This window comes from Phlebotomus papatasi, chromosome 3, assembly GCF_024763615.1.
Source record: "Phlebotomus papatasi isolate M1 chromosome 3, Ppap_2.1, whole genome shotgun sequence".
Lineage (NCBI taxonomy): Eukaryota > Metazoa > Arthropoda > Insecta > Diptera > Psychodidae > Phlebotomus > Phlebotomus papatasi.
Window position 1 is genome coordinate 36,525,873 of NC_077224.1, and position 12,785 is coordinate 36,538,657.

General features: G+C 31.2%; 2 protein-coding genes across 2 annotated transcripts in view; one reads left to right on the forward strand and one right to left on the reverse strand.

Annotated features, from left to right (window-relative positions):
• LOC129805522 (ras-related protein Rab-30) overlaps positions 1-11,464 on the reverse strand; it is an 18,548-nt gene extending 7,084 nt beyond the window's left edge. The window contains exons 1-4 of the mRNA XM_055853487.1: positions 10,896-11,464; positions 10,115-10,269; positions 407-691; positions 241-319 (exon numbers count right to left, since the gene is read on the reverse strand). Coding sequence (XP_055709462.1) covers positions 241-319; positions 407-685 — 358 coding nt within the window. The 5' untranslated portion in view covers positions 686-691; positions 10,115-10,269; positions 10,896-11,464. The remainder of the gene's footprint in view (positions 1-240; positions 320-406; positions 692-10,114; positions 10,270-10,895) is intronic.
• Positions 779-1,504, forward strand: LOC129805523 (baculoviral IAP repeat-containing protein 5.2-B-like). The gene is made up of 3 exons (XM_055853488.1): positions 779-1,017; positions 1,082-1,249; positions 1,319-1,504. Exons 1-3 carry the CDS (start codon positions 901-903, stop codon positions 1,451-1,453), a joined length of 420 nt encoding a protein of 139 aa, XP_055709463.1. The 5' UTR covers positions 779-900; the 3' UTR covers positions 1,454-1,504.
• Positions 11,465-12,785: the final 1,321 nt, after the last annotated feature.

Here is a 12,785-nt window from a genome sequence, read left to right on the forward strand (position 1 = left end):
ACTATTTGTAGCTTAATATTTTTAACGAAACATAAAATTATCTAACTCTTTCTTTTTTTTTTACTTTCAACCAATTTAAAAAAAAAAAGTTATTTTTATGAATTGTTTAATGTTTAATTTTAAATTTTACATCTTCTCACATGAAATTTAGACTTAAAATAGAAAACTAGAAAACCTTTTGGTTTCTTCCATTGAAAGATTACTAATTTTTAATTTCCTTATTCTATGTTTATTACTCACCCACGAGAATTTTTAGTACTTTGGTATTGGCATACTCCTGAATCTCCCGCAACCAGTCCGGAAGACAGTCAAATGTGGGCTACGAGGAAGAGCAGAGAAGCGTGATTGAATGTTGTGCACAAACTTTCTTCCGTGTCTTTTCACGCAATATCAATCACCCAATTACCTGGCAACTTATGTCATAGACCAGAATTAAGGCATGCGCTGATCTGTAATAGCTCTGTGTAATTGAACGGAACCGTTCCTGGCCAGCGGTATCCCAGATCTGCAATTTGATCTTTTCATTGTCAACCTCAACGGTCTTGATCATGAAATCCACACCAATTGTGGCGCCCTGTCCAGGCGGGAAGAGACCCTGAGTGAATCTACGTACTAAGCACGTCTTGCCGACTCCTGCATTTCCCACTAAAACAACTTTGAATAAGAATTTGTAGTCCATTTCCATTTCATTCTGCAAAGAGGAAAAGAAAAAAAATAGAAGAATCAGTTGCATTAAGAGATTTGAATTTTTAAATCTGATCGACATGTCGATCAGTTATGGCAGTGGAATTAGTTTTATGGTGGGAGAAGATTGTCATTCTGTTTGAAATTTCTTTTGTTTTGTCTTGGAAATCCTGCATATTTTGGGGAATTTTCTGTCTTTTCCTCTGCTAAATTGTGATGAAAAGTCGCAGTGAATCTATGGAAAGTAATACTTCCTACTTATTTGAGAAAGAGAGGCTGGAAAGTTTCAAAAATTGGGACTTTAGTAGGAGCAAAACATGCAACGAAAAAAAGGTAACCGGTGTGAAACATCCAAGCATTTCCGGACAGGCATTTATTGCAATATTTGTCCTTTCAGATGGCCGAAGCGGGATTCTTCTGCATCGGCTGTGACTCAGCGGCGTGTTTTATGTGCGGGAAGGAGCTGGACGGTTGGGAAGAACAAGACGATCCATGGGTAGAACATAAGAGGCACGCTCCACAGTGCCAATTTGTTAAAAATTGGAAGAAAGAAGATGATTACACGGTATAGAAATCCCTAAATACCCCAAAAAAATTGCGATAGCTAATCCGCTGATCACTGTCTATGTTTCAGGTGAAGGAATTTTACTTGTTATTGGAGAGCTTCCTGAAGAATAAACTGGAAAAAGCACACCTGGACGATATCATGAAGCTCAATGAAGTTATGGATAAGATGAGGGCTCAGATTGTTAAAAACTTTCAACCTTGACTTGCCCAAAACGTAAATAAAATTCATATTTTCTATTCTATTAAATGCAAATAATTTACTTTTGAAATGCCTAAGCAATTATCCGCAATTGGTTGGGGAATTAAAGTACATTCGATTCCCGCCCAGAAAGTCAGATAAATCTTGATCAGTTTATATCAACTATGATTCTTAATGCACACTCAATATACTTGTAAAATCGGTATGGAATTATAGTTTTGGGATGTATAGGTATTTTCAATTTGTGAAAAATGCATTTTTTCTAGCTAGAATAAAAGAGAATTAAATGCTATACCTCAAAAGATATTCTTACGTCATTTACAGCTTACCCGTGTACAACTGATTCATACATCACTCAAAAAAAAACCCCAAAATTATTTTTACTAGTAATGAAATTGATTTTGGGACAAAAATTATTAATCGGTTCATAACCCGGTTTATAAAAGATTTGAACTGATTTATAAATCACTAAAACATTGCCTAAAATACCTTAGAAGAAATATAATTAAAGGTCAATGGGCAAAATGGTCCAACTTTTCGCCACGAATTAGACCTATACCATCGAATAGGTATATTGGCAAGGTATAACTTTTGTTCCGGGACCAACCTCAAAAGTACATATGTAGAAAAAACACTAGAGCATAAAACATATGTGACGTATTTTCTAACAAAAACTCCTTTTATGCAGTAACGGTTTATATATTATATTGATTGTTTCAAATAACAATTTGTAAAGGAAGACTCAAGGAAGATTTTCCTAGAACAAACCATAGGTTTATCATTTCATTTTCCCTGCATTTTTCCAGATCTTCCTTATAAATCTTCTAAAAAAAATTTGAATATTTAAAATGTTTCCAAATGCAGAAATATTTTCTTTGAAAAAATAGTTGAAACCTCTTAATGTCGATGGGTCCTAAGAGATATTGTTATTCAGAAACTTTGAATAATAAGTTCAGAGTAAAAATATGTTAAGAAGGCCACTACTCTCAAATTTTTGTATTTTATTTATTTATTTATTTTTTTGATAACGGTCCCTTTTCAACCCTATGATCTTCAACAAGCCTAGCACTTTTTTTTAAGGAGAATATTTCTGTAAAAGAGACAAAAGGATGCAATACTTTTAATGCAATTAAAGGATATTCAATGATATTTGAGGAAAATCTGGATGATTACAAGGAAAATGGAGAGATAGGGAAATGGTTTCTTCTAGAAAATGTTTCTTGAGTTCTCCTTTCGATAAGTCGTTCTTTTACGTCAACGACTTGCGATACGCTGTTATTGAGAAAAAAAGAAAGTTTCATAAAATAGTTCTACCTTATTTCTTAAGAACCCTTACTTTAAGATATCGTAGAAATTTGACGTGATGCACTATAGGGGAGACTGGGGCACATGTAACCATTTTCGATAGATGCAAATTTGAGGTGATTTTCCAAGGACACCGTGATTTTTTGGAAAATATTTCTTAGCTCATGTTTTACCCTTGGGTATAGGCAATTCGTCGAGGGTAATGCGGATGCTGGGAAACAATTGAGTTTTCCATAAAAATAAAATTTGTGTCCCTGTGCATTTTTCTCTTTTCACAAAATACGTGGGGTAGAAGTAACCACTTTCTGGGGAGGATGTAAACACCTTTTTTCCCACCCTTGAAATTAACTTTGCACCACTCTCGATTATTTTAATTACTTAAGAGATATATAAAAACTGTATATTTTTCAAAAAATCATGACACTTTTTACAAAGAATAATTAAAATAGCAAAAAAACTAAAAGCATGCATATCAAAGACATTTTTCAATGGATTTTCCCCATATTTTGACATCATGTGACTTTTTATTGAACACAGTGCCACCAATTTTTTTCGTAATCTATGAATTATAGATATTTCGCATGAAGGTCAATTTCCCGCTCTTTTACCTACTCATTTTGTGTAATTGAAATTGCCTGATTACATCTACCCCAAATGCTGTTTTCTGACCAATTATTAATTCTTTTGAAATAATGAGAATCTCAATTTGTCTAGTAAATGCATTAATATAATCCTAAAAGATGTAGGAAAGAACTGGTATTGCTACATTTCGATTATTTTACACAGTTTTTAATTTCCAGGTGGAAATCCAAATGACCACAATAATTGAAATATCAACATTTTCGGGAAAAATTATTTTTATTTTTAAAGTATTAGGATTTTATTGACCAATTCTTCTGTGGACATACATCCCCATGGTATCTATGAATGCTTATGGGTTTTATCCTCTGGAGTCTTAAAATTAATGAAAAAAATCACAGTGTTTACAACTACCCCAGTTTACTACTGCCCCAGTTCCCCCTAAGTTTCTTCGGGAGATATGTTGAAGACACACCAAGGACTCCGAAAATACCTGTGGTTTCCGAATACACGAAAAAAGTTTTCGTTTTATTGCCTTGCAATGCTCGATGACTTTAAAAGAGTATAAGTTTGTATAGGAGCTACCAGATGCACCGGTCAGAGGAAAAATCTTAAAATATTTATTTAAAGCTTAAGTTGTATGTCGACTTTGAGCCGAATTTCGTTAAGATCGGGAAAGCCTTTTCGAGTAATAAATTGTCATAGGTGAAAATTTTCATAAGTATATCGTTAATTTGCCAATGACTGACAGTCCTTTTTGACTTGGGTCTCGGTAATTTTTAAGTCATACACTAATACGTTACTAAAAATTAGTTATAGCTATAAATAAGTTCATAATAAATTCATAACCAATTGGAATTGGTTCAGGCTTGTCAAGAATTCCAAGACCTTTCTAACGAGCCCAAACATGATACCGCTCGGTTGAGAAATATGCTCTGTGAAGCATTTTAACAATTGACCTTGAAAAAACCGTTATTAGGAATTATTCAACGGTTTTTTTGTATAACGAAAAAATGTTCGCTTAAAATTACTGCCCGCCTGCAAAATTTATAATTATTTAAGAAATTAAAGCCATAGTAGGACCAATTTTCTTATTAGTATAAGGTTAATTTTTAGTTTGCAATGTAGGGTTATGTTTAACATAACCACCAAGAACCTATTCAAATTTTTAATTGAATTGAATTGAATAAACAGAAAAGTTTTCGAATTATAAAGAATTTTGTCTAATGGTTTTGTTTGGTAAAGAGGGTAAAATTTTCACTTTGAATTTTATGAGATCAGCTCAATAAATTTTGAGGTTATAGCAAAAATAAATTTTTTTTTAACCAAAAGAGAGGTGAAATGCGATTAATCATTTCTGTATTCAGTCAAGTTTCTCAAATATGAACATTTGGGCGGTATGTATAGATGACTTCTCACTCCTCAAATTAGAACAATATTTTCAAACACGTAACCGAATTAATGTCAATTACACTTTCCCTAAATTAAGAAAAATAACTTTTAAGATTATATCAATATAATTTATTGTTAAATAAATGAAATTTATTCAGGAAGTTAATACGATAATATTAGGGAAATACCAGAGAAAAATGGTTCTTTATTCAGACTTCCACGCAAAACTCTTCACATAACCTAACATTTTACATTTTGAATTCAATTGTCATTCATATTTTAAGTAAGAGTTTATATTTAACGAACTCGCTGTATGTGAAATTGTTAAAACTGCTCTCTCTTGGAGTTCCAGCAGTTAAAATAACTATAGCGATCGATTTTCTTCTTTATTGAGATGTCAAAAAATATTAATTTTGACCACGTATAATTTTACATTTTTTCCTAGAAAGTTTTCTGTCAGAAATTAACCTATTACTGAATACTGCATACTGATGCAAAACCTAAGTGAATTTTCAAAAGAATACAATGAATGGGACTGGGACACATTCTCTTAACCAAAGAGATTATTTTGAAAAATTTGAGGTTATGCATGATCTAACCCTTCAATACCTAAAGCACAAGTCTGCAAGAGTTTAATAAAAGTATTATCTAATCCTGCAAAAGGAAATTTCGAAATTCCATACTCCATCAGTCAGTAATATTTATTCTATTCACTAAGCACTTTTAGAAATATTTTGAAAATAGTATATAGATTTACTATATTTGTGAGGTTAAAATTACATTTATTCCAAATTTTAATGAACACGCCCATCTATTCCTTTGACGTGGATAAAATATTGATCAAAAATTGTTCTAGAGAGAGACAGAGTAGATTGAGAGATTCGGCCACATAAAACCTAAACTTAAATTTAACCTATAATTTTTTGAGGTTAGCATAACCTAGAACTTTTAGAAGTAATTTATAGGCCACACAGGACACAATATTTCTTATATTTGCAACAAAACTTTTAAGCCAATTCCATCACGAAATAAGAATATAAGTTGCATTAAACAAAAGATTTCTTAACAAAATGCTGTTTTTTTTGCAAAATTAAGGCCTATAAATTTATAAGTTTATCCTATAAGATGTTTAGGAAGGTTTTTTGTTTTATAATTTGATCAGATATCGCGAGAAACACTTTACCAAAGTTTAAGTCTGATCGTAGGAAAAATTTTCGTAGCGATTACTTATAAGTGAGAATTTTAGGAATCACCAAATATTCTTTATTCAAACAACATTTGAACTCGATGGATAAACAAGCTATTGAGGGAATATTTCCATGTCCATACAATTTGTTCTACAAATTGTATTGAATGAAATTCTAGAGGATTGTCTCGTTGTCCTGATGGATCAGCCCACAGAGGTCGAAGGCTAAATGGAACGTCTATAAAATGACTAAAAAAAAAAATTGATGTATTTCTCAATGGTTTTATGTTTCATTTTTATGCCAAAGAAGACTCTTCATCCATTTCTTCTTGTGCCCCCAAAAAATATGACCAACTTGAGGCGGGATTCAAGAGGAGAAATCAATAAGTTCTCACACTCGAGGGATTTTCTCCAAAATATGCCATAAGACTAGAAAATTGAAAGTGTTGGAGACGGAAAATCTCCTCATTGAAATTCTTGTTTGTCTTTCTTGGCTGAACTATATCTTATTTGATTATTTTATGCTCTCTTTCTATGTACTGGAAAGTTTGAAAGTATTTTATGATGCTTGAAAAGGCTTCGAAACTGAATTCTTGAAGGAAACTTCCTCTTGTGAAAACTCTATTTCTGCTCTCAATTAATTTGTTGGCCAATTCAAAATTAATAAATCGCAAAAAAATTAATTTACTCTTGTGAAAATGGCCGGAAATATTAAATAAATTTTGATTTTGTAATTTTTTCTGTAGTAGAGGTTTAATAAAGTTTTCAATCATATCAAAATGTTACGCAGCTTTTACATTGAAAAATATTTATATTTATATTGCGGGTATTGCTGTATCAGATATTCCTTTCTCTAATCTTTCATAACTAATTGCATTGTCTATTTTCATCTTGTATTTTAGTACTTGACCTGATGCGCTAAGTTATCAAAAAACTATTGGTATAGCATAAAAATCCCATTCTAAAAAAATATAAGTCAATTTTTTAGGTTAATTGTTCTAAGTTTTGGGGTTATATTACGTTAATTACAAATAAAAATGCAATATATAAAATAAAATATAAAATAAAAATTTTAAGATATTTCAATGTATAAGTATAGTTTTTTACGTCTAATTTTTGTTTAATAACATAGAACCTCATACTTTATTTGGTTAAAATGAGGTTAATTCAATTCAAAAAGATTTTAGATTAGGTATATGAAGCTTGAATTAAAAGAAAATCAAGTGGCAGAATCTCTCAATATGCTATATAGAGGAATTTTGGTTTCAGCTCAAACGAAAAAGTATGTAATCGAAAGGTTCTTGAAATTTTAAATGTATGAAATTATAACCTTAAAAAAATAACACAGCAAACATAAATGCACGATTATCTATATGCTATCTGTAATATTTCATAAATTCAGTTAAATTATGAAACAGAAGGTTTGAACATTTCTGAATTAAGAAAGATAATTCAATCGTTGTTTTTGGAAATTTTTTGTTATAGATGTCCTCGTTTTCGAGGTTAGGTCATATATAATCTCAAGATCTTTGAAATAATAAGAGGATAATAGATTACCAAATAAGGCAATTAGACCCATTGCATTGCCTTATTTTTGTTGCTATTGACAAGACAAGTGCAGCAGTTTTTTTTATCTGGTTCTGACTTCTTTTTGTATTGGAAATATAAAATTTAAACACAAATTTTTCAGGTTGGAATAAGTCTGAAGCTGGAATATTTAAGGTTTTGAGTCCACGATTGAATATTTTACAATGCATGATAAATTTGAAAGCACAATCTTAGCTATACAAACTGCTATAAACAGTTCTGTAAATTATGGTGTTGCATTTAGGTTAGTTTTGATATAACCCAACATTCTCAAAAATTATTTAAGTCAAACGGGATATTAAGAAAAGATCTCGTGAAACACATTTTATAGGAAATGCTGATTTGTATATTAGATAAAGTACAATTTGCATCCTTTCGTTGATTAAAAAAAAAATTTGAGGTTATCTTTAAAATAATCTGGAAAATCCACGTTGTTGTCTGAAAAAGTTAATAAATCATAACCACCTCAAATTTTAAAAATATTTTGGAAGGCTAAAATTTCAAAAAATTATTACTTATATCTTTCTTGTATTTAGTTTAAAAGGTTAGCATGCAATGTGGGGTAGGCTTAACATAACCTTTTAACACTTCTAACTCTTTAGGAACTGGAGCTTATGCAGTTTCTAAGGTTTTTTTTTTTAATCAAAAACATTTTAGTTTAGAATTAATCGAGGTCTTACATTTAATATCTTAGACTTGTACTTATGTTACATCTTTATAGTTCGTACCCATCCAGAAGAATTGGATATTTAGCAGTTCTAAGTAATTCAGCACAATAGTTTGTTCTAGCATAATTATATTTTATTTTACACTGAGAAAAAAAAACGGGGATGCGATTAACTTTTTTTTCTCATAACTTTGACACTTTTTAGATGTAAAAATATATCAAAATTTTTTAATGTTAATTTTACACTTTTTTAAGGGTAAATATAACATGAAAAAGGGTAACTTTAACCCCTAATACACCTAAAAACCATAATATTTACACCGATTTCGGATCAATACTGCAGGGTAAAATTAACATTTCCGGAATGTTATTTTAACTTTTTCGGATTTCTCTCAGTGATGCAACGAACTTTAAAGTTCTCCGAGTATAAAGAATTTTATATAATGATTTTAACTGTTCGAACTCAAAGAGAGAGCAGTTTTAATTTTTTGGTAAAGATGTTTTATTTTGAAGTGTAAGGTTATATTTCACTTAACCCTAAATTCAAGGAGATAGTAAAATCTTATTTCTCTTACTAAAAGAAGAACTTGAATTTAAAAAATAAAATCTTACCACAAATATTTACAACGGAAATTTTTCAGTGTGTTTTCTTGCCATCCTATTTTTGAGGTTATGTTTAACAAAATCTAAAATTTCTATCTAACCTCTAAAAGTCAAAGAACAAACAAACTCTGTAAGAACAAATTTTCAAGTTCTCCGATTAAATAATTAGTTATAATGGTCTTGTTTGGTAAAGATATATTACGAAATGTGAGGTTATATTTTACTTAACCCTTTAAGGACGATTTGGGCACCGGTGACCCAAAAATGAAATTTTTCCTATAGGCTTCTAAAGTTGTGTTTTGCTCTAACTAAAAAGTCAGAAAAAAATGATTCTTTTCTGACCCCCAATTTTTGACCTTCTCGTCCTTAAAGGGTTAACCCCAAATTTAAAGAGGATAGTGAAAAGAAATCATTATTTCTCTTACTAAAAGAAAAACTTGAAGTAAAACAATAAAATCTCACAACAAATATTAAACAAATCTTTACAAATAATGTTCATATTTTTGAGGTTATGTTTAACAAAATCTAATATTTCTATCCAACCTCTAAAAGTCAAAGAACAAAAAAAAACTCTGTAAGAACAAATTTTCAAGTTCTCCGATTAAAGAATTAGATAGAATGGTCTTGTTTGGTAAAGATGTTATATTTCAAAATGTGAGGTTATATTTTACTTAACCTCAAATTTAAAGGGGATAGTGAAAAGAAATCCTTATTTCTCTTATCAAAAGAAAAACTTGAAGTAAAAAATTAAATATTACAATAAATATTAAACAAATTTTTTCAAACTTTACAATAAGATTTACTTGCTTTTCCATGTTTTGAGATTATGTTTAATAAAATCTAAAATTTCTACCTAACCTCTAAGATAAATAAAGATAACGAAGAATAAGATCATTATGCAATAGATTTTACGAGATTTAATATAAAACCACTAGTGCTTATCTTGTTTAATTTAACTGATAAGCTTATCATTAACGCTCGAATGAATTTAATAGGACAGTAAAATAAAAATATAACAATAATAAAAGTGAATAGTCTGAAAATTTGTTAAAATTTCTCGCTGAATAGCAAAGTAACTACAAATACTAAACTTTTGATTTCACATTCTCTGAAGCTTGACAAATTTAATTTACTAAATAATTCAATTTTTTCTTAAAGTCAGCTGAATGTGGCATTAGGAGAAATTTGTCTGAATATTTCAATTTCATCACGTCATGTGCAGAAAATCCAATTGATTAATTGATCTGTGTAACCCTTCTCTTAGCGCAATTTATGTGTCCAATCAATTATGCACAGAGTAAATAGAAATGAGTATAAAGTGTAAAATAAAAAAAAAAATACTTACCCAAAACCCTCTGATAAAAAAGAAAATTGATCCCACGGAGGAAGGTGTAGGAATATTTAGTGAAGATATTTCTTTGGCATATTGTCCCTCATTTTTTGCTGCATGTTCTGATTAATCCATTCTTAGTAGCTGGTTTTATTAATCCTGTACATTTCCTGAAAGTGATTTATTTTTGAAAAAATATATATTTATCACTGATGGAGAGCAAAAAAGGCATAAAAAGAATAATAATGGAGATGTGGAATTTTCTTGTGAATCTTTTGCCTATTACATGGGTGGCAATTAGTTGGGTACAAGTTGAAGAGCAATAATATGATTACTAAAGCTGCCTCCTACACGGCGTTTTAATATGAAGTGACATCACACCTTTCGGAGGTGGCATTAGCATTGGTGGTGGAGGAGGTGTATGGGTATAATATCGTGTGAGAAATTCAATTAAGACGATCAATTTGCAGGGAGGTTGGTATAATTTTAATTAGGTGGGGTATTATATAAAAAAAAGTAAAACGAAATTGGACTGAGGTGAAAAATATTTTTTTCAGCATTTAGTGCGTGAATATTTGCCAAAGAGAACTTTCACAAAAGCGAGAGAAAAAAAGTAATGTGAGTTAGTTTTAAGTATTTTTTTTTCGAGAAATCTCATTGGACTTTTACTTTTTTTCTCCCTCAGCAAAACACTTAAAACATGAACGAAAATATTAATTATTTCTTGGTCATTTCGCTGCTCTGAGCAGTTTTATGGATTGCAATATACAGAAAATTTACTATCACTCTGTAATACCTTTCTGGAGCCTCTCTGGGGGCTCACTTTTATGCTTTTTTAGTACACTCCGATAAGGCAGAAACCACACCTGGTTCTCAGAAAATCTAATAGTTAATGTTTTTTTGGTGTGATATGGCTAAAGGGTTTTTTTTTCGGAATTTTCCGTCTTATTTTCTGCACAATTCACTTGGAACCAATTCAACTGAAAAGTTCTGCTGGTCTCTGGTGGTATTTCACTTTGGGATTGTTGATGAAACTGATGGAATTGTGTGGCTGAATGTGGGGGAGTAAATCGACGTTGGATACGCGGCGCAACAACACTTTACTGACTCTCCTATTGACATCCGAAACGCTTGCGCTTTAATTCGTGCCCAAGCGAAACCACTCTCGTTCTCTTTATTTTTTTTTCTCTCTATTTTCCACACCAATATATTTTCCCACTGAGGCCTCGAGAACCGAGAAAAATTACTGACCGAGTCAGGTGACAAAATACAGAAGAGTGGGTGGATGGAGTGTGGGGTATTACCCACCGCACAAAACTCTCTCTTCAAGCGTGCTACCGTTCGTTATGAGCGCGCCAAATGAACTGAAGGTGTGCTCCCATATACTGAAATAATTCCACACTATTATTCACAAAAATTCTCTCAAACATGGAAAAGATGGAAAGGTACAGTCTCTAGGTGGGGAGTGTTCAAAAGGTGATTCATTTCACTTCCCATAAATAAAAAAAAAGAATACCCTACCATCTTACCGAGCACGCAGAAAACACTCTCAGCCTTGCACTAGTTTTTTCCAAAAGACAGAGATTAGTGGATGATGAACACCAAAGTGTAATGACACGATGAACTTGGAGAATACACTAACAGTTAGGGTTCAACTAATATGCAATTTATGAGTAAAGTTTTTTCTCATAAGTTCTCTTGTATCTGCTTCTCGCCACTTCATTTCAAATACGTTTTTTTATAATAAAAGTAAATTTATTGCTAACATGAACCACTACAAGTACCAAAGCAATAGTCTTTTTTATGATTTGGATGTTTTTGGACTGATCAGCATTTTACATCACTTGGAACCGCAACAGGTAAGTAAAGGTGCGATATTAAAATGTTAATAGCTAGGGATCTGGCAAGTTCGATCAGGTTGAAGTGTTTTTATTTAATTTTGTGCCCAATTAGTAGAAAGGAAGACTAAGATTTACTTTGTAATTTGCTTTTCGATTTTTGAATCATCATGGCGACCTAACGGAGTTTTTGATGTTCGAAATGTTCGAAATATTCTAACCTAGCGAGCACATGCAGTTATAGTTGCACTCTTAAAAAATTTAGTCCCAACTATTTCATATACAGTTATGGAAACTATAAAAAATAGTGAACATAGACCCATCCATACATTTAGCTAGGGTAGATAAATGAAATAGGTGACCAATATTAGTAGCAGTATTTTTTTCATTTAGTTATCATAACAAAATTAGTTTACTAACGGGTACTATAACATATTACAGTAGAGTCTCTCAAATCTGAATCTCTCAAATTCGAACGCCGGCCGTTTGGATTTAAAATGTCAATTGTGAGGTTATGTTAGAAAGTTCGTATTCTTGGTGAATGAAAATCATATTTATGTGCTTCTTCCTGAATGTTCACATACATTATGGTCGTGTAAAATGAAAATGAAGTATGTTACCACTAAGACTTGCGAGAAAGTACGAGAATTTGATTCAAAGTACAATTTAATCTCACACAAATTTCGTTAGTTTTGAAAAAATCGTTCGAATTTGAGAGGTGAGAAATGTCAAAAATACCCCCCGAGCGTTCGAATTTAGGAGACTCTACTGTAGTTCCAATAACTAAATAAACGTGGTTGATACCCATCTTATTGACTGTAATAATTATATCATATTAGTTGTGGTTA